Here is a 27,799-nt window from a genome sequence, read left to right as displayed (position 1 = left end):
TTAGAAAATAATATCTCAAAAAAAATCATTAATTCTGTGTGGTTACTTATAGGCTGTATATACTATATAGCAATTTGATAAACAAATTAATCAGATCAATTTCAGACACATCAAATTCAGAACTTCAGGGAGCTGCATTTAATACCTGACACCCAGCCCTGGTTCTGGTTTGAGAAAGAAAGGAGAATGACCTCACAGTTAAACCTAAAGGCAGAAGTCACACAACGCCAGGTTATAGTCTAACAGTTTTATGTGAAATCACAAGCTTTTGGAGCAGAGCCCCTTCATCAAGTGAACTTAAAGACAACATTGGAAATTCAAAGCTGGAAACGTGATGATTGGCCAAATTTCTGACACCAGATCACTATGTTTGCAGGTTAATATGATCTCAGGCTAATCTCAGTTTGGGGATCCAGAAATGATCTTCTCCCCAGGTCCTGAGAGCTTTATTGGTTAAAACATTTCAATGGCACCAGTTGAGGATGAAACAGTCTTTTAAGCATATTTAACATAACTTCCTTGTCTTTTGTACACTATGCCCCTACTAATGACATCAAGATAAGTTAAATATCAAAATGCTGCCAAGGAATTGATGGAGTTGGCATCCAGGGAATGGAGTTTGGACTGGGTACCAAAAGCAGTGGTTTCCATCTTTTCACTATTTAATTGGAAGGGATTTCTGCTCAGCCAATATTGTATATCAGATAGATTATCTGATAATTCAGCAACAAAAAAAACTAAGGAGTCAAGATAAGAAAATGAGTAGAGCAGTGTGACATCAGCGTATGTGTAAAAATTAATCCTGTACCTCAAGAGAATATCACAAAGGAGCAGCATGTGAATTAGAAATAGGAAGGGTCAAGGTTAAATCCTTGCAAACAGAGGAACCCAAGTGGCAGCAGGAAGTGAAGGCATTGCAAATGATTTCCTGGCTTACATTAAATTAAAATGAATGGAACTAGGTGACGGCACTCCCGCCCGGTTAGACAACTGTACTGGGGAAAGTGTCAACTGTCTCAAATGCTGGAGACAGGTTAAGAACGTAATAAAGGAGAACTTGTGTTTTCCACAGTCACATAAGATGTCATTTATGGATACCTTTTTGGTATGGCAGCAAGAGCAGAAGCCCAATTGGAAGAATTAAACATGGAAATACAGGAATAGATTTGGGAGGTGATAACATGTTGAAGGAATCTGCAGAGAAAAGGGAGTTTAGAAATGACGAAAAAATAATGTTGGAAATGTCTGGCAGGTCAAGCAGCACCTGTGGAATGAGATAAGGACAATGAAAGATATCTGTTCTGAGAAAAGGTCATCAACCTGAAACATGAACTTCTACACACAGGCACTGTCTGACCTACCGAGTATTTCCAGCATTGTGTGTTTTGGTTGCAAATTTCCAACATATTTCGTGTTTGAAAGGGTGCCTGGAGAAGCACTGGCGCAGTGCTGAGGTCATTGTACGAGTAAACCAGAACCTCAGGCTAATATTCTGGGGTCATGGGTTCAAATCTCATTATCCATTAATCACCCTTGATTTTTTTACAAACCCATCTGAATAGCCGATGTAGTTATCCTTTCTTTGTCAGGTCTACAAGTGATTCTTAAACCACAGCAACATGGTAGACTCTTAACTGTCTTCTGAAATGGCCTGAGCAAGCCACTCAGTTCAAGGGACAATTACAGACAGACAACTGGCCCATGTCCCACGATTGAACATGGAAAAACAAACGAAGCTTGGAGATGGGACTGTGCCATTCAAAGGGTATTTTTGAGGACAGACATGGTGACAGTAATTTGAAAGCAAGTGGGCCAACAACTGAAGGGACTGAACTCTTTATAATATCCAATTAACATGGGGTCAGCTGGGTAAACTGACTGATCAGATGTTTCAGTGGCAATAGGACTGGGGAACAGGAGGTGGGTGCCATGGACAAGATCAAGTCAGACAGGGGAAGAAAGCTGATTGAAGAGAGGCTTTAGAAAGTTGCAAGTTCAGGGCTAAGACAGGGTGAAGCATTAAAAGGTTGGTTTGGTGGACTATTTGAAGAAAGGAATACTGCAGAAGCTGCTGACTCGATTGACTTAATTGCACTGGTGTGCTTTATGGTAGAGGTACGGATGGGGGTGACAGGGAAGAAATGTTTAAGAAGATGGCTTACAGTGAAATAAGATCTGGAGTTATCTTTGCTGTACAGGTTGATCATTGAACTGTTAAAACAGTTGTCCACATATCCTATAAAGTCCCCATTCATCAAATTTAAGCGTAGATGACGGTCACACGAGAAGAAATGGCCAGGATGAAAGAAATGATAATTTCACTAGGGGCAAAGGAGATTGAAGGTGGTGGGGTGGGTGCAGTTGAGGAAATCAGCAGCTGCAGAAATTTGAATGGACTGCCAAAAATAAAACACTAGATACCTGGGATTTTAAAAATTTATTTGTAAGCAAATAATAAATGATTAAAGCATAGTTGTTGATGTTGTTAAAGTATAACCAGATAACTGAAATTAAATATGCAAAAATTTTACAACTTACACAATACTAAGAATAGAGTCTTTCAGTTTAATGGAGTGAAGACACTTCTTCCACTGAGCTACTGAGGAATGGACATACAAACTGCAAGAAAACAAACAAGAAATTCACTGTCTCTTCATAATTCTTTTTGAAAAGATTTGCAGGAAGAGTCAAGGGGAATTAGTCCTTTAATTTAAGTCGCTCCAGTGAGTGGCAGCATCAGTGGGAACACATCTCGAGTATCCACCTGATCAGAGAAGCCACAAATTGAGGTAGGGTTCATTCCACTCCCTTGCCCAGAAAGCAAAGATCTATGCTCCTTCTTCAAGGATCCTAACTATTACGCAGCCCTGAACCCTCCTCAAGGTGAGCTCCAATTTAACCCATTGACTTGGTCTACCTGAGGTACAGTGGCCAGGATCATGAGTACTGTGAGCCTGTAAATCCTCTGCCAAATCCCTTCTATTTCAGTAAAGATGGAGGCTTCATTCTATTAATGGAAATTCCATTTGGAAGGATTACATCCAGCAAATTTGGGTCCTCACCTAATATATAATCCTTGCTGAAATTCCAAAGCACAGTTAGCCCATCACTGCAGAAGAATGAACAACACTCATTTTGCTTCTCTTTATAACCATGTCGTAACTTTATGAACACCCACATCTGAATTGCAGGTGAATGCTTCTCTCTTTGCAATCTTTATATATAAATTTTTAGATGAATGACAGATTAAAAACAAAGAAATTCCGTATCAGAAGTCAAAGTCCCTCTCAACTTTAGGGTCTATATTTACCAGAAATGATATTCAGGAACAGAACAAGCCACTGCAAAGTTCTGCTCCCTCTTTTTCTGCCAAGCATATAACCATACCAGGTTAGCACCTCCTATTGCACCAATATTTTCAAAAACTGATTGGAGGGAAATAACAATTTGTACAAAATATAAGACAGTTTTGAGCCTTGGTTATCACCCACAGAACAACTTTAAGTTCGTCTATGTTATTTCCATATGGGGTCTTTAAAACCATTTTTCCTTCCATCAGTTTCAGCTGGATTCAAACAGAGGACATGGCACGAAAAGACTGATTATATCATCTCAACTGACTTAAAGTGAAGGTATAATGTATATCTGCATTAACAGTGTCACCTTAATGTCATAACTCACCAACCACTCTGTGCGCCAAGCCACATTGTTGGTAGAACACTACTCATCTTCTCTGCTTCCTCACGCATCAGATCTTGATCCAATGGAAGCGCAGATACACCATCTTTATACAGGTCGGATTCCCTGCAGGAAAAGGCAAAAGTTGGCAACCAGGCTCAGAATCATGAATACTCTTGTAACACTACTCTCTACATAATTTTTATATGGCATCAGATATTCCTGATGTTGTTGTTGCTTGTCATTTTTACTTGATTCCAATGAAAGCAAAACTGCCTCTACAGTTCCAATGCCTCAATCATGTCCAAGAATTGGAGCCTCTTGCATGAGAGACTACTTAAACGTCAGCTTTTGTGCTCCTAAGATGCTGCTTGGCCCGCTGTGTTCATCCAGCCCCACATTTTGTTTTCTTGGATCCTCCAGCATCTGCAGTTCCCATTATCTCAGGATCAGAACTGCATCCCATTCTTGAATCTCCATTAAAATAGGGGTCAGGAGTACGCCAATTGTTATTTAATAAAATCATGGCTGATCTGATTACTTCACATTCCTAATTCCAACAACCTTTCAACCCGTTGAGGAAGAGTCAATGGACCCAAAACGTTAACTCTGATTTTTCCTTCACAGATGCTGCCAGAACTACTGAGCTTTGCCAGCACCTTCTGTTTTTGTTCCTGAATTACAGAATGTACAGTTCATTCGGTTTGTAACCTTTCATCCTCTTGCTTACAAAGAATCTATGTCTTAAAACATTCAAAGACTCTGCTTCCAATGTCTGTTGAGCATTAGATTGCCAAAGATACTCAGCTTTACGAGAAAAATATTCTCCCCACCCATGTCTTAAATGAGTGACCCCTTATTTTTAAACAGTGACTCCCAGTTCTAGATTCTCCAGTAAGAGGACAATCACGTTGTTTCAACATCCACTCTGTCAACAAATCTCACAATTTTACATACGAAATCACCTCCTGCTGTTCTAAATTCCAGCAGATACAAGCCTTAGCCAGTCCAACTTAAAACACCAACCCATTGCAGGTATTAGTCTAGTGAACTTTCTCTGAACTGCTTCCAAAACATTATCATTCTTCCTGAAATAAGGAGACCAACACTATGAACAGTACTCCAGATGTAATGCTGTGGATAACTGAAACATAGTCTCCCTACGTTGTATTCAATTTCCTTCAAAATAAACAATAATTCTGTTAGCTTTCTTAATTACTTCAGTGTACCTACATGTACTGAAATATTGGCAATCATTATAAAAAGATGCAATACATTGCAAAAAAAGCCAAGATGTGGAAGACTTATTCAAATGACTAAATTACAGGCTAAATGTGGTCCCCTAATTAGACATTCTGATGAAGAAAGATGGGAGGACACTCACTTAAGCATAAGTTCCACTTTGTATAGATTACTGTAAATCCTAAATCCTTGCACTTGGAGTTTATTTGCATTTTGTCAGCTATTTAATTTGGTGTCATGAGTTGCATAAAGAACATGGTTTATTTTGAAACTTATAACAAAGTGAAATAGTCCAAAATGGAACAGAATTTCTTTCTTTTAGAATCACAGAAAAAGGCTATTCAGCCATGGTGTCTGTGCAGTTGAATAAATTCTAATATCCATCCATTCTAATTCCATTTGCCAGTACCAGGTCCAAACCTTGCAGATTACAGTGCTTTAATCATAGAATCCCTATAGTGGTGAAGGAGGCCATTCAGCCCATCAAGTCCACACCAACCCATGTAAGAATCAATCACCTAGACCCAGCCACTTACCCTATCCCAATAACCCGACATTAACCATGGCTAGCTCATCTAACCATCCCTGGAGACTACAGGACAATTTAGCATGGCCAATCCACCTAATCTGCACATCTTTGGACCGTGGGGTGAAACCAGAGCACCCAGAGGAAACCCACGCAGATACGGGGAGAACATGTAAACTCCACCCATAGATGGAACCAAACCCAGGTCCCTGGCGCTATGAGGCAGCAGTGCTAACCACTGAGCCACCGTTATGCCAAATGATTATTTTTGAGTGAGGGGGGAGGGGGCGAGGCTTCAACAGTAAGGAAAGATCAGTAGTATATTTCTAGTGGCAAGTACACTCATTTTATATTAAAAATATCATTTTTGCATGATACAATATTTTTGATGAACAGGTCACATTTCTTCTGCTCCATTTGTGGAGCAGAATAAATATAACTACAAATGCAAGCAGAACTGGACTTGACCACTGAGACATTTGCAGACTGATCCCCAATGGCCAACACTCTGTCGTGTTGCAGACACAAACGGAATTTCCCAGAGCAGTTACGTGTGTTAAAAAGGTCACTGGAAAAGGGGTCAAAATAACCTTTTCTTTCAAGGGCTACTTTTTTATTTCACTAACTTCTGTACTAAATGATGCAGTCACGTTGTGATGTCTCTTTCTGTAGTTGGGCTGAATTCTTTTCAAGTCTTTCTTCTGTAAATAGCTCAAAGACCAAATAGTGCATCATACATTTACATGTTAAATCTTCTAACTTGGAATCCACAAGTACAATTTTTATTAATTGATGATAAATACATCTCCCACACATATTTTTTATAGATTAAAATTCTAAACAGTAGACACATGGTAACTTCTTGAGAATTTTCAAATATAAAGTTCAGGATTAGGATCAGGTTTTTAAACTTCCAGCCCAAAAGGAAAATGAGACAAAATTGATTGTTGACGTAAAACAGGTTGTACGTGAAAACGGTAAATGTAGTGTGGTTATATCCAAGTCCTGCATATTTGATGCACAGCTTTCAAGCTCACCCATGTTTAAGTAGCAAAACTAGAAGAAAAAGCAAACCACACAATCACTCACATCTCAATAGCACTATGGACCATCAAATGGAACGATACGAGGGTGGACAATAAAGCTTGAACACTACCCAGCCTGGATGACACCTATACCCAGCAGCAATACCACCCCCACATAGCGTTACACCCTTCCCCCTATTAAGCCTACAGATTTCAAGAAACCATCCATAAATAATTTGCAAGATAGTCTGCTGCGCACTTTTATTTATAAATATGATCAAAATCTTTCACCGTGAATTTCACAAACTTCACTAAGCAACTGTTTCATGCTGGCTCCATGACCAGCTGGAATTCAGGCCCATTACTCCAGTGACCAGCCAAACCTCATACCAAGTATCATCACACCTCACCTGACCACATGAAACTCAAGCCCTGCCCCAGTGGGCACTCACCTTGATCAAGCATGCTGAGTGACTGCTCCAACCTAGTCAAAGCCCCCTCTTGATGCCACAGGACTAGCCCCGGGAGAGATTTGCTCACAGGTTCCTTCTCTTGTGCTCTTATTACTCCTTCAGTCAGAGATTCCATCGCCTGAGGAGTAACAAGAGCAGGAAAGAAGAACGAATACAGAAATTGTTGGAGAAACTCAGCAGGTCTGGCAGCATCTTTGTGAAGAAAACGGAGTTAATGTTTCGAGTCCAATGACTCTTGAATTCTGATGAACAGTCACTGGTCTCAAAATGTTAAACTCTGCTTTCTTCCCACATTTGCTGCCAGGCCTGCTGAGTTTTGCCAGTAATTTCTGTTGTTGTTTCAGATCTCTGGCATCCTCAGTTCTTTGTCTTATTGCTGGAAAGAGGAAGTTGGTGATTGATGGAGCTGAAATGCCCTGCATGGGAGAGACAAAATCTTTGACTGTAGGATTAGTGCCTCACAGGCTCTGTCTCTTCCAGGTAGGACAGAGGGACACATTTCTGGCTGTTCACTCTGTTGTTGGAATTTCTCCAGGCTTTTTGAAGGGTACTTGGAAATGAATGAGTGTATTTTGAACACTGCCTTGGAAACCAAGGTACCATGTCACTCAGATTCCCACACAAAACACATTCCCATCCTAACTTTGCCACATGCTCAAAAGAGAGATATATTTAATACAGGAATTTACATTCTATGCAGCATGCAACACAGGTCAAAAAAATGTAGTTTGTGCTACAACCTCAGAATTTTACACACCGTCTGTTAAACATCTGTGTGCTGTCTGTTGAGCTCTGCACTCCCAGTGGGTCTGTAAAAACATGTTCTGTGTAAGCTCCAGACTGACTGACATCAGTTAAATCATCATCTGACAGCGGAAGATTTAGATTGGATTCTGTTGCTTCCGTGGCCTCTTCTGCTGCTGGCAAACTTCCGTCAGGGCTGATGCTCACAGTACCAATTTCCCCTGCAACAAGGTACAGCTATTATGGCAGAGATCTTTTAAACAGATCACACAGCAGACAGACTTAGTTGTCCCTTGCCACTGAACTGTCTGTCCTACATAGTAGCAGTGGGCCACTTGCCTGAACACATGGGAATTTATAAACATCCAACCGAATCACTTAAGTTGATTTCAAAGATAGGAACACTGTATCGTTGCTTTTTGTCAGACTTACATTTAACATCACATGGATACATTCACCAAGCTCCAAAAGGAAGGAATTTAAGATTTAAACACTATGGATTTGCAGCTTCACTGCAGCAGCCTATTTATTACCATAATAATGATGGTGGGCTGTGACAGGTTCCCGCTGAAGTCTGTGTTTACTTTTATATTTCTTGGATTTATCTGGACTGAGTATCATTCATTTTCCATCTTCTGTATTCTCACCAATTTTCAAGAAAACTGAAGATCATCAGTGTGATCAAACTGATTATTATTATTACTTAAAAGCTAACAAACAATAACTTCTTTTCAGAGAGTTCTTATCAAATTTGTTAGCTGTGGTTCAGTTGATACCATTCTTACCTCAAATCAGAATAAAGATGTAAATATAGAACATGGTTAAGCCACAAGACATAAACAATGGATACCTGGCTCTCCTTCAGGGAGGGGCGAGGAACTGGCAGGGGTGCACGGGGTCGGAGGTGCAGCGCCACCTTCTGTAGTGCATCCAACAACTGTGATGCCGCCCAACAGGTTGTCACTTCCTGCTGAACTGTTACTGGCAACACTTCCTGCTAAAGAGGCACATTCCGCCTGGCTTCCCTCAGCATCCATTGGAATCTCTTCTCCAGCAGGATAGTCCGTCTCTCGAGCACCTATAAATTATTAATAGGATGATTTATTATAAATGATTACCTAACTGATAATGATACCCAACATTACATCGTTAAAAACAATCATGAGATGCTGCTTGGCCTGCTGTGTTCATCCAGCTTCATACTTTGTTATCTTGGATTCTTCAGCACCTGCAGTTCCCATTATCACATGTCTCACAGCTGCATGGTGCTTCATGAAAAATTTGAACAATTCAGTCTGCCATGGCTCAGTCAGCAGCATTCTCATAAAAAACTCAACTAGGTTCAAGGTTAACACCAAAGACATGAGTACATTGGCTAGGTGAGTACCTCCAGTGCAGTACTGAAGGGCTGCTGTACTGACAGTGGGTCATGCTTTGAACAAGATATCTATTCATGATCTCAGGTTGACATAAAATACATGAATCCACTATCTAAGAGGAGTTGGGAGCTCTCCATGACCTGGATTAATATTTATTTCTCCACAAACTTCATCCAAACAGATTATCTGGTCATTTATCTCATCTATATTTGTGTAACCATGCTGTGTCAAATTCTCTGCCATTCTTTCTCTGTGACGATAGTAATTACAGAAAATTATTCAATACTCTGAGATGTCCTGAGGTTGAGAATGATGCTAGAAGTAGGACTAGAAATGTAAATTATTCATTTCTGACATAGCTGGCCTGATTTTAACTCTGCCTAAATGAATAGAATTTGAGTGCATTGAAGTCAGGCCTCATACAGCATAAGCAGGGAACCAAGGGATGTTATTTATGGCACTGTGATAAATTTGACACCATTTAAGTTCTGCCAAGGTCTCTGCCCCTAATCTCATTACAACATTGATCCAAACATGGATGAAGAACTAAGCATCAGAGGTATTGTGAGAACTAAATAAAGACTGCAATTAACCAATGACATCATCAAGGGCCCCAGCAAAACCGGAATCAACGAGGGAAACACTCCTCTTGGTGGAGATATGCCTGGAACGAAGGAAGACAGTTGTAAATTGTTAAGGGTCAATCATGTCTGCCCCAAGATGCCAGTGCAGGTGTTATTCAAGGTAAAGTCCCTGGTCAATCTTCAACTGCTCGATCAATGGCCCTCCATCCATCATCTGGTCAGAAGTTGGAGTGTTCACTGATGATTGCACAATTTGCAACTTCTGAAATACTGAAGCAGTTCATGACCAAATGCAACAAGATCTCAACAACATTCATGCTTGGGATACTAAGTGACAAATAACATTTGCACTGTCTAAGTAATAGACAATCTTGAATAACAGAGAATCTAATCTTCATCCCTTAATGTTCAATGGTATTACCATCACTAATTCTTCCATTATCAACATCCTGAGTTTACCACTGACCAGAAACTGAACCAGGTTAGCCACATAAATCAGTGGGAACTAATAAGAACAACTGAACTTCAAAGAATACCCCTTTTTTAAAAAATATATAGAATCCCCAGAGTCTGGAAACAGGCCATTCAGCCCAACAAGTCCACAGCAACCCTCCAAAGAGCATTCCACCCAGACCCATTCCCCTACCCTATCCCACTAACCCTGCATTTCCCATGTTTAGCACACCTAAACCTACACATCCCTGAACATTATGGGTAATTTAGCATGTCCAATCCACCTAGCCTGCACATCTTCAGGCTGTGGGAAGAAACTGGAACACCCAGTGGAAACCCACACAGACACAGGGAGAGCGTGCAAACCTCACACAGACAATCGCCCGAGACTGGAAATGAACCCAGGTCCCTGGCGCTGTGAGGTAGCAGTGCTGACCACTGAGCCACCATGCCATCCATCTTATAGCTCAGCAAACATTCCATCAGTATCCCTTATGTCAGGGAGGAGAGGTAAACAGCAGCACAAGGAAAAGACACGTACAAGTACAAGTCCAGATTTAAACCAACAAAACCTCCGCTACAACTTTAACACTCAAAACCATAGCTAACTGACCACTATAGAATCCTGTAACATTTTAATCAACAAACAAACCAAAAAAAAAGTTTTCCACAGGTCAAGTCTGCTTAAAAAGTCAACCAACACAACTCTTGATGTGTGCAACTGGAACTCACCTGGTACACTGGCAAGGCACAGGATGTGAGAGTTGCAGACAAAGAAACTGTCCAAAATCTTTGCAGGCTGGTTGGCATCTATAACCACAACCTTGCCAGTAGAATGCGTGCTTGTACAAATCCAAACTAGGCTGGACAGTTCCTCCTGATGCTTCAGCTCCTTCTCTTGCTCCTGCACATTACAGATTTTAAAAAGCAGATTTACTCCAACTCACAACCTACTGTATTTCTTGTAATGAACTACTGCACTTTAATTTGTAAAGGTTACGTTAAAACCTAAATTACTGGGTCCAAAACAGGTTTTCATTTGAAGCAATAGTTCAACCAGAAAAACAACGTACGTTTATACATCTGGTTCTGATATAGCAACATCTTCATCCAAAGATCAGATTTGGTAATGAAGCATGCACATAGATAAGTAGCTTGTCATCCAAACAGAGAGGGAGGGAGGGAGAAAGGCTTCCACAAAGTAAGTCCTCTTGGTACACGTGGTACTGTACAGCCTTTTCCCAGGGGCACAACATTGCCTCCTTCCTTGTCTACTCCCTGTCTTTGCACACCCTTCATACAGCTACGTTTAATATATTTCCAGTTAATCAAGAGGACAGATATCATACGAATGCATGAATATACAAAGTCAGAGAAGGCTATTCAGTCCCTTTGAACCTGACCCACCATTCAAGAGAATCATTGGTTGATCTGAACGTAGCCTCAAACCCAGTTTCTTACCTACTCCCAATACACCTTGACTCCCTCATTAGTCAAAGGTTTATCTAACTCTACCTTAAAATTTTTCTATGACTCTGCTCCCACTGCTGTTCAATGAAGGACTCTGAACACTCGGAATAATATATTCTCCTCGGTACATTCTTAAATAGGTTGCCCGTTATTTTTAAGCTCTCTCTCCTGGTCCTGGTCCTGGTCCCTCCCACCTAGTGAAGCATTCTTTCAGGGTTAACCCTGTCAAATCTACTTCAGACCCCAGTTCTGTTTACATTGGTTCTCCATAGGAGCAATTTACCTAGCGACACACTCTGGATTCTCTCTGGAGGCCTGCACATTTTGCCTTTTCAGATCAGGATGCAATTCGAACTTTTGAGCCCTGATTGAATTTGCTTCCACCATTTTGCCAAGCTGTGCATTCTAGATCATAAATACTCTGTGGGCGAAGAGCTTTTTCCTCATGTGTCCATTGCCTCCCTTAACAATTATTTTAAATCTGTATCATCTTTTTCTCAATCCTTCCACCAATGTGAAAAGTTTCACCCCGTCTACTCTGTTCATGAGTTTGACCAACTCTGGGACACACATTTAAAATGATTCATCATGCAAATAACTTGAAAAAATTAAATAATCACAGTTGGAGTATTTAAACAATAACATACGTACTTTAAGCTCCAGTTCCAACCGGTCCAAGCTGCTCTGAGATCCTCTCCGCTGCTTATTACCTTCTGGTTCAGAACTGGACAGATCGTTGTAAAACACACTAGCACCAAAGATCGAGCCACCATCACGTGTCTTTCCTCCCGACAAGTTAACACCCACTGCACACCATAACTAGGAAACATAACCGTAACAAGATCATGAGTCAAGATCACTTGAGAGGGAGAACACCTACTTGGAGGGCTGAGCCCCTGACTGCAGCGTATCAACATTCAAAAAGCAATGTCAGCCACAGACCATTCTGTGCTGCAAATAGTACATAATTCTGGATGGGAAAAGCACTACCAGGAAGCTCCCTGGTCCGTGAAAACTATTACAGGACCACTCTGGATGGCAAAGTTAACCCCTGGCTTCCTTTGGTTTATATTCTATCTTCCTTCATGTCTGAAAAATGCATTAGGAGCAGCAGCTATTTGGCCATTATCTAATAAAATCAGGCTGATCCAAATGTGACCTCAACTCCATTTTTCTTTCTTCCCTGCACCCACTGACTTCTTATCAATGAAGACTCTAACTAAACTAGCCGTAAAATTATTCCAAGTCCCACCCTCTGCCACTTTCTGGAGGAGACACCATTCACCTTCCAAAAGGAAAAAAAAAACTTTTCCTAATCTCGCTTTAAATGGCAGACCCCTTATTTTTAAACTATGTCCCCTACTTCTAGTCTCCACCATAGGGGGAATCATCCTCTCTGCATCCACAGTCTGTTAGTTTCACTCAGGATCTTAAAAGTGTTTCAATAACATCACTGTTCATTCTTGCAAACTTTAATGGATAAAAGGCCCAACCTTTCTTTTTATACAATAACTTCTGTCCCAGGAAGCAATTCAGTCAACCTTCTGAATTGCTTCTCATGTTATTATATCCTTTCTCAAGGAAGGAGACAAAAACTGTGTACCAAGTGTTGATGCAGCTACTGGTTACACCCAAGTGAACAACTCTTTGCCAGCGATTGGTATTGAACTGTTGACTCTCTGGATTTCCTGCTGCACCCTCAAAGTCATACTTCTCCAACCTCCTAATCAAATCTTGAGTTCAGTAACAACCTTTATGTTGAAAGTACAGACTTTGTTGATCAACTGGAAAGAAAAATGTCACCTTCATGTAAGTATCTTTGTCATCCAAAGGTTGCAGATACACTGGCACAGGCAAATTCTTCATTTTGCAGTCACTTGGACCACCATTTGTTGCCTAAGGAGAAACCAACAAGCTACATGAATGCTTTTGAGAGAGAGATGGCTGATACCAAGTGGGGTGGGGTATTTGGAGAAATTACAGTGGATATGTACTCCAAAAGGCAAATCTCAACATGCATCACTTTGCATAACTCCCAATCTATCTAGTGTTCAAACTGTCCTCTTTTGCAATGCAACACATCAGATACTTCAAGTATAGATACCCACAGAGTTCTCATGCTTCTTCTCTCATGCTTGATAAAGAAAGGAACTGAATTCAGAAGTCTTTATGCTTGGACCTATTTGCTTATCATTAACAGCATGTAGAACATAGAACAGTACATGTGTTCAGGAAAATATTAAATCAGATCTTAACTTCATATCATAGCAGGAATGAGCTGAAACTCTTGCTTGATTGTGAGTGCAGCTAAACTGCGTCCAATAATAATAATTTTAAGTCATCTTCATAAAAACTGGCATTGCGAACTTATGGGTTAAGGCTGTTTATACAGGTCAACATAAAAATATCCTTAGATAACAAGGTATAGAGCTGGATGAACACAGCAGGCCAAGCAGTATCAGAGGAGCAGGAAGGCCTAGACCCTTCCTCGGGAATGGGGTTCTGAAATAAATAGGGAGAGAGGGGGAAGCAGATAGAAATTGAATAAAGGAGAAGATAGGTGGAGAGGAGACAGACAGGTCTGAGGGTTGGGTGGAGCTAGTAATTGTGAGAGTTGGTGGGGAGTTAGAGAGGTGATAGGTCAGTCCAGGGAGGATGGACAGGTCAAGGGGGCAGGATGAGGCGAGTAGGTAGGAGATGGGGGTGGGGCTTGAGGAGAGAGGAGGGGATAGGTGAGAGGAAGGACAGGTTAGGGAGGCGAAGACAAGGTGGGCTGGTTTTGGGATGCGGTAGGGGCAGGGGAAATTTTGAAGCTTGTGAAGTCCACATTGATACCATTGGGCTGCAGGAAATATGAGGTGCTGTTCCTGCAACCTTCAGCTGGCATTGTGGTGGCACTGCAGGAGGACCAGGATGGCCACGTTGTCTAAGGAATGGGAGGGGGAGCTGAAATGGTTTGCGACAGGAAGGTGCAGTTGTTAAGTGCGAACCAATTGTAGGTGTTCCAGAAAGTGGTCCCCAGCCTCCGCTTAGCTTCCCCGATGTACAGGCAGCCATCTAGAACAGCAGATACAGTACACCACATTAGCAAATGTGCAGGTGAACATCTGCTTGACGTGTAAGGTTTTCTTGGGGTATGGGATGGGGTGAGGTGTAGCACTTCCTGCGGTTGCAGGGAAAAGTGCAGGGTGTAGTGGGGCTGGAGGGGACCACTCTCTTCCGTGACTCCCTTGTCCTCTCCACATTCCCCTTCAGCCCCACCACACCCAGCACTTTTCCCTGCAACCGCAGGAAGTGCTACACCTGACCCTACACCTCCCCTCTCACCCCTAACCCATACCTGAAGCAGACTTTCCACAAACAGATGTTCACCTGCACATCTGCTAATGTGGTATACTGCATCTGCTGTTCCAGATGTGGCCTCCTCCCGCATTTCTGAAGAAGGGTCTAGCCCGAAACGTCAGCTTGCCTGCTCCTCCGATGCTGCTCGGCCTGCTGCATTCATCCAGTTCTACACCTTGTTATCGCAGACTCTCCAGCATCTGCAGTTCCTACTATCTCTCCCTTATAAAAATATCCTTGACTGAATATGCCTATCAGACTGAGGTTGAAAATGAAAATGAACATACAGACTATTTAGAAATGTTCCATGAATCTTTAGCCAGGGAGTGGGCACCTGTATGTTTTGAAGAGTGTTTTAAAAATGACGCACCAGAATGTCAGCATTGCACAACTCACCCTCACCAAATAATGAGAAAACACTACAAAAACATCTTAAAAATTAATTACTTTTAAAACCAATATATCTCTAATTTTAACTTCTATTTTTTGAACAATTGAGATTTTTTCCTCCAGATTACCATCTATTGCAAAGAAATGCCAGCAAATGGGACTAGGTCAGATTAGGATGTCTGGTCAGCATGGAGAAGTTGGACTGAGGGGTCCATTTCCATACTGTAGAACTCTATGATTCTATAAACCATCAGTGGAAAGTACAGTTAGTTGTCCCAATATTGACCAAAAGCAGCTCCAGGTGACGCAACGTTTCTTCAAATGGAGGCAATGAGTATTTTAGAATTAGGGACCAAGGAGAGTCTATCTTCCAGAATCCAGAGGTTAGCTTTTCCTTTGGGTTTTATTGGCTTTTCCAAATAAAGTTACAGAAATTAGAGTGCACTTCCAAACACAAGATTCAGGAACATATTTTGCCGAAATGGAACGGAACACTGTGGTTCTTCATGGGATACATGCTGCACTGACCGCCTGAAACACCATTTCAATTTGTGTGACAAACACAAACTCATTTAATTTGCACTTTATCACATGCCTAGGACAATGTCAGATTAAGTGCAGAACTTAGATTCACATGAATTTACTCATAACATAATTGTGTTGGGAATGCCATGCAAGCAAACCAAATACTGCAGCAATAATAGATGCAATATCATGTCTGCAAGTACAGCCCTACAGCCATCCTTCACTGAAGCATTAATTAATTTAACTGATGAACTTAGTTATTTAATATATAATCGCATCAATAATATGCCTGTTGGTCTAAGTGCAGCAGTAAAGCAGCAGCTCTCTTCTTTCACAGTGATTTCAAGGTTTAGGGTAGCTGTCAGCAACAGCGCAACTCAATTAAAGTAGACTCTCTCTCTCTCTACATGCATTAAATTTCCACATAAAAAGCAAAGCTCTATTCCTCATTACATCGTTAAGCAGAAGTCATAGAACAAAACTTTTGCAACAGACGTTAAGGTAATCAAATCAAACTTAAAAATTAAGCAATATTAAAAAGCTCCAAACTCTGCAACATATAGAAACATAGAAAATAGGATCAGGAATAGGACGTTCAGCCCAAGCCTGGTCTGCCGTTCGGCATGATCATCTAACTCAGTACCCTGTTCCTGCTTTCTCCCCATGCCCTTTGATCATAAGGAATATATCTAACTCCTTGAAAGCAGATTAACAAATTCCAAACACAAGAAAAGTTACAACATAAGTGAAGCATACTTACTAAACAATTTAAAGTGAATGTTATGCTTATCTTCACTGAATTAATCTCCTTCAACATGACAATTTGTATTTGCATACTGTATTTTATGTAATAAACTTGCTAAAGGACTGGTGACAATATTTGACTCTTCAGGAAGAAGCTTAGGAAAGTGACAGAAAATAATCACAAACATGATTTTGGAAAATAAGCTTTGACTGCAAAAGGAAACGGCAACTCATGGCACTGACACTCAAAAGTTGTGGTTGAGTTTTGGAAACAGATGTTGAGAAATAAATGGGAGGAGCTAGAGGACTGAGCAGGATATATAACAAATCAGATGTGGAAGTCTGAAATTGCATGCTGGCACTAATGGTTATGACTAGTTGTTGAAATCCTGATAGAATAGTTCCATTATGCATGAGTCTTCGCCACTTTGAGCTGGCATGGAAGGTATGACACTGACTGTTGCAATGCAATTCTGAAAATAATTAACAGAGAAGGTGCAAACAGTCTGGTGTGCTTCATTCATTTAATCACAACTACAATCTTCAAAGAAGCACGACAGGCAGGCTGCTGCCTTGAAATGCAGCAACATTTAAGAGGTTAGGCTGCTTGAATCCTAACTGCACAAGTTTCCGTTTATCAACTGTATTTAACAGGAGCAAACAGTGCAGTTGAGTTCTTGCAAATGACAACATGTATGAAGGCATTTTAGTCATCACAATTACACGTCAACAATTCACAAGGATGGAACACCCCAGTCCAAATTAGAAACTTGGATGCCAGTAATATTTATCAGTCATCCTGATGTTGGTGCTGGAGAAATGTTAGTCCATTGTAAAAGATTTAATACCTGAGCACTTAGAAAGCAGTGGTAGTTCTGGGCAGAGACAACATGAAAGGGAAGTCACACCCGAAGAAGGGTGCTTTTACTACAGAGGGAACGCAGCGAGGTTTACTACACTAGTTCCTGGGATGGCAGGACTGACGTATTAAGAGGGCTTGATTTGGTTCAGATTATATTCGTTTGGACTTCAGAAGAATGAGGGATCGTTCTCATAGGAACACAGAAAATCTCAACTATATCAACCAGATATAGTAGGTGCAGGAAGCATGTTCCTGACAGTGGGTAGTGAGAACAGGGATGGACAGTCCAAGGATAAGTGGCAAATCATTTAGGACATGGTAAGAAGGGTTTTATTCACCCAGAAAGTGGGGAGCCTATGAAGTTCATTACCACAGAAAGCAGCTGAGGCCAAAACGTTGTATGATTTCAAGGAGAAGCTGTATATAATAACTGGGGCTAAAGGGATCAAAGGATATTGGGGCAAGCAGGGGCAGTCTATTGACTTGGATGATCAGCTATGATCAAAACAGATGGTACAGCAGGCTTGAAGGACCAAATGGTCTACTCCTGCTTCTATGTGCTAGGTTTCTAAGTGCCTCTTGCAGCTGGTTCCCAAACAAGGAAAAGGTTGTAAAGTAAACATCCTGCAAAAAACCACATTTACTGGCTGGAAAGTTTCTTCCAATTTCAAGCTCTAGGTTTTACAGAGTCCGAGAGTTTTATTGTGACGAAAGAAGCTCTTAGGCGTATCATGTGTGTGACAGTCATCAAAAACCTGTCTACTTCAGTTTCATTTTCCAGCATTTGGCTCACAGCCTTGTATACTATGGCCCTTCATGTGATCATCTAACTAATTTTCGTGGCATCTTAAAATCTACCTAAAGTGAATCTTTCTGCTTGGGATCCAGTCTTAATTAAAGATCCAGATTTATTTTACTGCATATATCACCACAGAACCCAGCTAGAAAATGATAATTGCTTTTTGGGGTCTGGTTTCTTCCCACAGATGCTGCCAGACATGCCGAGTCTGTGTTTTTGTTTCAGATGTTGATTTCTACATGTGTATATCGGGGCTTGGAATGCAAGATTCTAACAAGCAAAATGTACTTACATTAACATTTTTGACACATACAAAAGACACATATTAATTTGCAGAAACAGACAAATAATAATTCTTTATAAATATTATAGTCAACAAGAATTCAAAACAAAACCTGCTCGATAACAGCTCTATTCAGTATCCTAGCACGTCGACAAATGCATTGCTGATAATGTATGGGTGAGTAAGGAAAATTCTAAATTTAGGGTAGAGTCATATATTTGGCAGAGATTGTAAACTGCATAAGAACAGCAACAGTGACTAATGACTTTTCCCCTAAATTGAATGTATTAATAATGAGGAACATAACTTTCAAAAAACAAAAGATTGTGAAGTGTTACCTGTTTAAATTTTGGAGGCAGACTCCAACCATAGGCCTGAATGCGGCCGTCATCTTTCTGTACGTGAGCTTTTACTTGACGATACTGTTCCCTCTTCTGTTCTCTACGTATGGCTGAAGTATTCTCACTGCCACTAATATAAAATAAAGTTACACAATACAACTGCTGCTTTGTTATTTCAACTTTTTGCATGCATAAGCTCATTTTCAAATGATTTAAACATCTAAAATTTAGCTTACTTTTTTTTATTTTCGGACAAACAGGATAGGGAAAGTACCGCTTCTCAGTTTACTGATTAAACAGCTCACTGGGTGTAACAAGGTTTGGATGTTGCATTTCTCGCCCAATTCTGTACAAGAAGCATTCTCAACAACCTTGACAGATTGAAAGGAAGGAAAACAATGATGCAAACAGAAAGATACCACTCTGTGCATGCACTGCGCTTTCCTTTTTTCAAAAAGCTAAGTTGCAGGGGAAGTTGCAAATTTAGAAGACAAGGCAATTGCATGGAGATAGTAAGAACTTCCGATGCTGGAGTCAGAAATAACAAGGTGGAGCTGGAGGAACATAACAGGCCAGGCAGCATTAGAGGAGCAGCAAAGCTGCCGTTTTGGGTTGGGACACTTCAGAAAATTTTCCCGAAACGTCAGCTTTCCTGCTCCTCTGATGCTGCCTGGCCTGTTGTGTACCTCCAGCTCTACACTGCGTTATTTCTGTAACGCATCGTTGTATTGGCATTCCTTCCATCACCCTCGAAGTAGGTATCTCCATATTTGTCTACTTGGTTGGTAATATGCTCCTTTCCAAAGTCTTCGGAACCTACCACCTTTCTCGTCTCCCTAGTATCTGAAACTACTACCTGAGTTCTAAGTCATTGGACCTGAAACATTTACAAGTGTGAGGTGATTCCGTTTGGAAGGGCAAATTTGAAAGCAGAATACAGGGTTAACAGAAAGACTCTTGGTAGTGTGGAGGAGCAGAGGGATCTTGGGGTTCATGTCTACAGTTCCCTGAAAGCTGCCACCCAGATGGATGGAGTTGTTAAGAATGTGTATGGTGTGTCAGCTTTCATGAATACAGCGATTGAGTTCAACAGCCATGAAGTTATGCCCCAGCTATACAAAAGCCAGGTTCGTCCACATCTGGAGTACTGTGACCTGTGCTCGTCGCCTCATTACAGGAAAGATGTGGAAGCGTTGGAAAAGGTGCAGAGGAGATTTACCAGGGTGTTGCCTTGAATGGAGGGAAGGTCTTAGGAGGAAAGGTTGACAGCGCTAGGGCTTTTCTCTTTGGAACGACAAAGGATGAGAGGTGACTAGACACAGGTGTACAAAATGATCAGAGGTATAGATAGTGCAGACAGCCAGAGGCTTTTTCCTAGGGTGGAGGTAGCTGTTACAAGGGGGGATAGTTTTGAAGTGAGTGGAAATAGATAAAGGTTAGATGTCAGAGGTAGGTCCTCTACTCAGAGTGGTAGGGGTGTGGAATGCATTGCCGGAGAGGGTAGTGGAGTTGGACTCGTTAAGGGCATTTAAGCGGCTATCAGGTAGGCAAATGGATGATAGTATAAGGTAGGGGTGGAGGCTAGATAGACTTTAGGCTCAGGGTAAAGGTTCGGCACAACATCATGGGTCAAAGGGCCTGTACTATTCTATATTAACTCTGATTTTCCTTCACGGATGCTGCCAGACCTGCTGAGCTTTCCCAGCAATTTTGTTTTTGTACCTGAAACTACTGTTAATTTTCAAATTATCTACAACCTTGGAAGATCACCCCAATCCCTGGCCAGATATATAGTCTTCAGCATGGCCATCCCACTAGCAAACTTGCTCTCAATACTGTCCATCACAGGACTGCTTACTTCTCTGAATACTGTGGCAATTATTTTGGATTCTAAGGCCTTTTTTTGAAAATTCATTCACAGAAATGTGAACAGCACTAGCTAAGTCAGCATTTGTAATAGTCGTAAAGCAGAAGTACAAAGGGATCTGGGAGTGTTGGTCCAGGATTCTCTAAAGGTTAACTTGCAGGTAGAGTCCATGATTAAGAAAGCGAATGTAATGTTGTCGTTTATCTCAAGAGGGTTGGAATATAAAAGCAGCGATGTGCTTCTGAGGCTTTATAAAGTTCTAGTTAGGCCCCATTTAGAATACAGTGTCGAATTTTGGGTCCCACACCTCAGGAAGGACATACTGGCGCTGGAGTGTGTCCAGCGGAGATTCACACGGATGATCCCTGGAATGGTAGGTTTAATGTATGTTGAACGGCTAAGGATCCTGGGATTGTATTCATTAGAGTTTAGAAGGTTGAGGGGAGATCTAATAGAAACTTACAAGATAATGCATGGCTTAGAAAAGGTGGACGCTGGGAAGTTGTTTCTGTTAGGCGGGGAGACTAGGACCGATGGGCACAGCCTTAGAAGTAGAGGGGGTAAATTTAAAATGTAAATGAAGAGACATTTCTTCAGCCAGAGAGTGGTGGGCCTGTGGAATTCATTGCCACGGAGCGCAGTGGAGGCCGGGACGTTAAATGTCTTCAAGGCAGAGATCGATAAATTCTTGATCTCACAAGGAATCAAGGGCTACGGGGAGAGCACTGGGAAGTGGAGTTGAAATATCCATCAGCCATGATTAAATGGCGGAGTGGACTCGATGGGCCGAATGGCCTTACTTCCACTCCTGTGTCTTATGGTCTTATTTATCAAGAATTAAGAATCAACCACATTGCCATGGGTCTGGAGTGACATGTTGGCCAGACCAGGTAAGGATGACAGGTTGCTTTACTAAAGGACATCAGTGAGCCAGATGGCTGTTCCAACAATCAAAATAGTTTCATGGTCATCATTAATTCCAGGTTCTTCCTTGGCAGGATAAATGCAGTGAGGAGGTTTCCCTTATAGGGTGTATCTCGGATCACAGGGCATAGTATCAGAATAAAGGAGTGCCAATTTAAGACTGAGATGTGGATAAATTTCTTCTGTCAGAGTGTTGACCGTCTTTGAAACTCCTTGCAACAGAGAATGGTGGTTGGGGCATGGGGTGGCAGACTCCTTGTGTACATTCAAGGCTGCAATAGACAGATTATTTTGATCAGTTGAGAATTAAGGGTTACACGGAAAATGCAGTGAAGTGGATGTTAGGAATGATGGATCAGCCATGATCCCTATTGAATGGTGGAGCAGGCTTGAGAGGCCAAACAACTTAAGCTTATTCTTATTTCTTACAGGACCAATCAATATTCTTTCCTTCATCATCTCACAGAACATTAAATGGAATTTTGCTATCGCTATAAGACTGTAAAAAGCTAAATTTCACCTTTCTCCTCCCAACGCCTTAAAACTCTCTCTAAAGCCTATTGCTTTAAGGCTTGAATTCTGTTTGCATATTTCTTGGTAAAATACTGCAAAGTCAGCATGGTTTCATCAACAGAAGCTCATGCCTGACAAATCTGTTAAAGTGTTCTTTGAGGAAATAATGAGCAGATTAGACAAAGGAGAGCCAATAGACGTTATCTACTTGGACTACCAGAATGCCTTTGACCACGTGCCCCACAGGAGGCTGCTGAGTAAAAAACAGCCCATGGTGTTACAGGTAAGGTATTAGCACGGATAGAAAGTTAGCAGAAAGCAGAGAGTGGTCATTCTCAGGATGACAGCTAGTGACTAGTGTGGAGTTCCGCAAGGCTTAGTGTTGGGATCACAACTTTTCATTTTGTGCATTAATGATCTGGATGAAGGAACAGAGGGCATTCTGGCTAAATTTGCAGATGATGCAAAAATAGGTGGAGGACCAAGTAATACTGAGGAGGTGGGGAGGCTAAAGAAGGTTTTAGCCATGTTAGGAGAGTGGGCAAAGCGGCAGACGAAATACAACATGGGAAAGTGTGAGGTCATGCACTTTGGTAGGAAGAATAGAGGCATAAACTATTTTCTAAATGGCAAGAACATTCATAAATCTGAAGTGCAATGTCAGTTGGGAGTCCTAGTCCAGGATTCTCTTAAGGTTAATTTGCAGGTTGAGTCAGTCGTTAGGAAGGCAAATGCAATGTTGGCATTTATTTCTAAAAGACTAGAATATAAGAGCCAGGATGCACTTCTGAGGCTTTATAAGGCTCTAGTTAGACCACATTCAGAATATCTAGAGTAATTCAGGAGTCCATATCTCAGGAAGGACATACTAGCTCTGGAGAAGATCCAGAGGAGGTTCAAGGAATGATCCCAAGAAAGAAAGGGTCAACATTAGAGGAACATTTGAGGACTCTGGGTCTACGCTTGAAGGAGTTTGGAAGGATGTGGGGGGGATCTAACTGAAAGTTACAGAATACTGAAATGCCCAGACATCATAGATGTTGGAAAGATGTTTCCATTAGCAGGACAAACGAGGACCCAAGGGCACAGCATTACTGTAAAGGGAAGACCCTTTGAAACAAAGAGGGGAAACTTCTCCAACCAGTGGTGAATCTATAGAATTCGTTGCCACAGAATGCTGTTGAAGCCAGGCCTTTGAGTACGTTTAAGACAGAGATAGAGAGATTCTTGATTGTTAAGGGGATCAAAGGTCACGGGGAGAAGGCAGGAGAATGGGGTTGAGAAACATTTCAGCCATGTTTGAATGGCAGGACAGACTCGATAGGCCAAATGGCCTAATCTCTGCTCCTATGAAATATGGCCTAATGGACTGACTCTTCAAGATCCTGCGTTCCTGTACAGGACACAAGATACACCTGCTCAGTTGGTACACGTGATGCTTCTCTCATCAGTGCTGTCTCATTTTTCTTCCATTCAGATTATGGAACTGTCCTTGTCTAATCTCTTCTAGAATCTACAGAATTTTAGTTGCCTAATCTTGCTCTTCTAATTCACATAATCTTCCTGTATACTGTGCAATGTTGGTGGTGTTCTGTGCGATGGTTCTTAGGTCACTCCCTTCAGAATTACAACTTCTTACATTTAAAATGATGGTATAGAATGGAACAACATATTGAAATAAAAAGTTGCAAGTCTTATTCATGAACTCTTCAATTTGCTGATCTCACTCGGCTTCAACAAACTACCTATAACAGGAAAAAAATGAGGGGAGAACGAGTTACCATCCAGAAATCCAAATTTTGTCCAGTGACCTTTGCCAGCAAACGTATGTGCAGGAACATCAAGTGATGTTAGGCTGCGGTTCATTTACAGTGTAGTCCCTGTATAAATTGATGCCAATACACATGACCTACATTCACATAACAGAGAATGGTTACTTAGGCCAGATTCCATTGTTCACGGAAGCCTCAGACCATGTGTCAGCACCTACAGGAGAGAAATGGACAAAACAGAGTCAAAGCAACATAGTTTACAGATCTAGCAATACTTACTCTTCATTAAGGAAATCAAAAGCCTTTGATTTGTCACTGGGTAACTGAGATAACGCACCACTTCTCTTCTTAACCACACCAGGAGTGATGTGCGAGGTTGGTGCATTGTATTTAACGTTGACTGGTGGGATGGGCTTCTTGGTTGTATTACTAGATGGACTGAACAAACGGCTAAAACTGGAGATCAATTAAACAGAAAGAAATTAATAGAAAGGAGAAACATTCAAAGATATTTTGTAAATTCAACACATGCTGATAAAGCCTCCCCCAAAAAGGTACACACACACTGTCCTCAATGCCACCCAAACCAATCCGCTTTGGTTGTATGCAGCTTTTGTTCACATGCATGCAGTTAAAAACAATATTCTGTGGATTCATTTGGCCTAATTTTATATTTTCAAATTACATCGCTTGAAAACATAAGAATGTCCTCCACTCTTCCCTAACCACCTAAGCTCAATGTACTGCTTTACACCATACTGCAGCAACTTGCTAGATTCCTTCAACAGCATTTTCCAACCAAAAACCTCTATCATCTAGAATGGCATCAGATGTACGTAAACAGTACCACCTGCAAATTCCCCGACAAGTCATACACTATTCTGGCTTTGATCAGCGTCACTATACTTTCACTACCGCTAGGTCAAAATTCTGAAACTGCTTTCTCAAAAACACTGGATGTATACCCATATTACATGGGCTATAGTGATTCAGGCAGACACTTCACCACCACCTATTCAAAGACATTATGGAAAGCAAGCTTTGTCAATGCTGCCCACACTGTGTGAACACATTTTTTAAAATTAGAGCACCGTCTGCACTTTAAAATCATACATTTAAAATGCATCATACATTTAAAATGCATCATACATTTAAATTGCAAGAGGCTGACATCTGGAAATGCAGAATTTCAACTTCACCCCCAGCGACACAAAACCCAAAATACTCTTCCACCCCCCTGGTCCTGAGTAGTAAATATTTATGCTGAATATGCATCCATAGGTGGCAGTGGGGCAGATTGGCATATGTGAGAGCAATGGTACCTCACCCAATTGTCTACGCCCCACGTATAAATGACTGGCAGCAGCAGGCTGACAATACCTTCATTTCAATTCACTCACCATTGTTTCATATCCCTTGAACATCACAGTATCCATCCTGACTACTCTACCTCCAAATCCGACACCATTCACAGCCGTAGGGAATAGTTCTGTGAGTGGTGATAGAGCAGGCTGTTGAACTTGTTCCACATTCAGTGAGACCATGATTAATCTGTATCTTAACTCCATTCGCCTAATTTGGCTCCGTATCCTTTAATATTCATGAAAAAGTGTAGAATATTTTTCCTGAATGCCCAGGTTCTAATTTTAAGATTACACTTTCCTATTGTGGATTCATCTATCAGAGAAAATAGTTTCTCGAAATTTACCTGACTGAATCCTTTCACTAATATCACGACCTCTATCGATCACCTCTCTCTGTAGACAATCTATTGCACATGTTCCCAACCACTGCTCTGGAGCAGCCCAGACCACTTATCCACCAAAAAAAACAACTGGCTGGGCTCATCCGCAGCCAAATTTTTACCCTTTGAAGTGAATGCAGGAAAATTCATGAGCTGCCAGGAAGCAGAATATCTGGGACAGAAGTTCATCACTATGCAGAAAAGATGTGGTGAATTTGAGTGAGCAAATACCTACTCTAATCTTTTAAGTGTTTTGCCTTCTGTCAAAGACATATTATATATATGATATACGTATGTATGTATGTGTATATATATATATATGTATGGCAGGTTTTTGGACTGGGATTCACACCATTAGATCCAGGTCTTTTGAGACCAAAGATCACCATCGAGCTGACCACTAGATGGTGCAAAGAACAACTGAGCAATAGGGTTACAATTCTATTTACTACAAGTCAGGAGGAGCACCCAGCTGAAACTGAACGGGATTGCTGACTTATGAGTTAGTAAAATATTGATTCATTCAGCTCTGCCACCTTAGACAACTCCAATATGTTTCACATTTACCCTAATATAGCAGTAACACAAAGCATTTTAGATTAGATTCCCTACAGTGTGGAAACAGGCCCTTTGGCCCAACAAGTCCACATTGCCCCTTGAAGCATCCCACCCAGGCCCTTCCCCCTATAACCCACACACCCCTGAGCTCTATGGGCAATTTAGCATGGCCAATCCACCTAACCTGCACATCTTTGGGCTGTGGGAAGAAACTGGAGCACCTGGAGGAAACTCACGCAGACATGGGGAGAATGTGCAAACTCGACACAGACAGTTGCCTGAGGCCGGAATCGACCCCGGGTCCTTGGTGCTGTGAGGCTGCAGTGCTAACCACTGAGCCAACGTGCCGCTATTTTGAATTAGCTTATTTCAAAATTAATGTTCAGTACGTGGGTGTTACTGGCAAGACCATCCCATGGCAATTACTTAATTGCCACTTTCAATTACACAAACAGGTGATGATGGCTGCCTCATCAAACTAGTTGCAGTTTAATATGATTAAGTAACTTGTAGTCTTTTCAGAGCTCAGTAAGATTCAACCAGGATAATACAGTACCATATCTCCTAAAGGCCCAAATCAGGTGAAGATGGCAGGTTTTCTTCCTGCCGTCTCCCACTGCCCTCACTACAATCAGACTGCTTCATAGTCACGCCTACAGATACAAACATTTCATTTTCTTGTTTCATTAAGCCAAATTCGAATTCTCACACTCTTACGATGGGATTTCACTCCACCAACACTTCGACTGTAACTTAATTTCAGATTAAAAGACAATTGCAGCAGGTGAGGTGCAAATCTGGAGACTTCCATTTGAACCTTTCTCTTATGCCCTACTGCACTCTGTTACCAGTTTTACAGGATATATTCAAAACCTTCACTTATCACTGCTGTTTGAAAAATCTAAGCCTTTCTACGTCAAACATAAAATTTGGCCCAATGTTCCGTGATGATAGCACAGGCTTAGAAAACCACCCCAACACACATCTGATCCTTCTACACACATTCATACAGGGGAAAAAAAAGACATGCTTTTTCAAAATGAGCTGAATGAGTTTAAACAGAATACAATGTGATCTTGCTTTCAAATCTGCACTATTAGCATGAACAAGCTCGTACAGCTCAGACAAACCCAGTCTCAACTGCGCCAGCAGTTAGGTGCACTCTGGCACAAACTTAATATATCAAAAACACACAACTACTCAAAGCAGGTTACAGTTACAGTCAAAGGAGGAACAAAAGCAACAATCATTACAAAACAAATACCCACAGTCTGCAGGTCATTACCAACAGGGCACATGAAAGAAAATGAAAATAAGTAATTAATCATTCAGAGATAAGTCACAGATCCATAAACAGTGGCTTGCCACACATTTAAACATCAAGGACAGAAGGAAGGATACTGGGTTTTGGATCAGAACCCTAGCAAAGTGGTCAAATGCATGTCTAGACTCCGTACTGCGTGGACAACAGCCACCTAGAACTGATTTTCACTGAAGGGAATGCCCCTCAACAAGTATGTCTGCATTGTGGGGGGTGGATGGATGTTGCTTCTTGGCCTGC

General features: G+C 41.3%; 1 protein-coding gene across 4 annotated transcripts in view; it reads right to left on the bottom strand.

The window, feature by feature from the left end:
* Positions 1–27,799, bottom strand: part of LOC125463859 (C-Jun-amino-terminal kinase-interacting protein 4) — a 264,228-nt gene that overhangs the window by 27,207 nt on the left and 209,222 nt on the right. For all 4 annotated transcript variants that reach the window (XM_059653600.1, XM_059653601.1, XM_059653602.1 and 1 more), the window contains 9 exons: positions 24,216–24,392; positions 18,858–18,990; positions 13,378–13,470; positions 12,226–12,393; positions 10,837–11,008; positions 8,539–8,766; positions 7,702–7,909; positions 3,682–3,804; positions 2,539–2,619 (listed from right to left, as the gene is read on the bottom strand). In XM_059653600.1, coding sequence (XP_059509583.1) covers positions 2,539–2,619; positions 3,682–3,804; positions 7,702–7,909; positions 8,539–8,766; positions 10,837–11,008; positions 12,226–12,393; positions 13,378–13,470; positions 18,858–18,990; positions 24,216–24,392 — 1,383 coding nt within the window. The remainder of the gene's footprint in view (positions 1–2,538; positions 2,620–3,681; positions 3,805–7,701; positions 7,910–8,538; positions 8,767–10,836; positions 11,009–12,225; positions 12,394–13,377; positions 13,471–18,857; positions 18,991–24,215; positions 24,393–27,799) is intronic.

The sequence above is a fragment of the Stegostoma tigrinum genome, chromosome 22 (genome assembly GCF_030684315.1).
Source record: "Stegostoma tigrinum isolate sSteTig4 chromosome 22, sSteTig4.hap1, whole genome shotgun sequence".
Classification (NCBI taxonomy): Eukaryota; Metazoa; Chordata; class Chondrichthyes; order Orectolobiformes; family Stegostomatidae; genus Stegostoma; species Stegostoma tigrinum.
The sequence above is the reverse complement of the archived record's forward strand: the minus strand, read 5'-3'. Positions and strand labels throughout refer to the sequence as shown.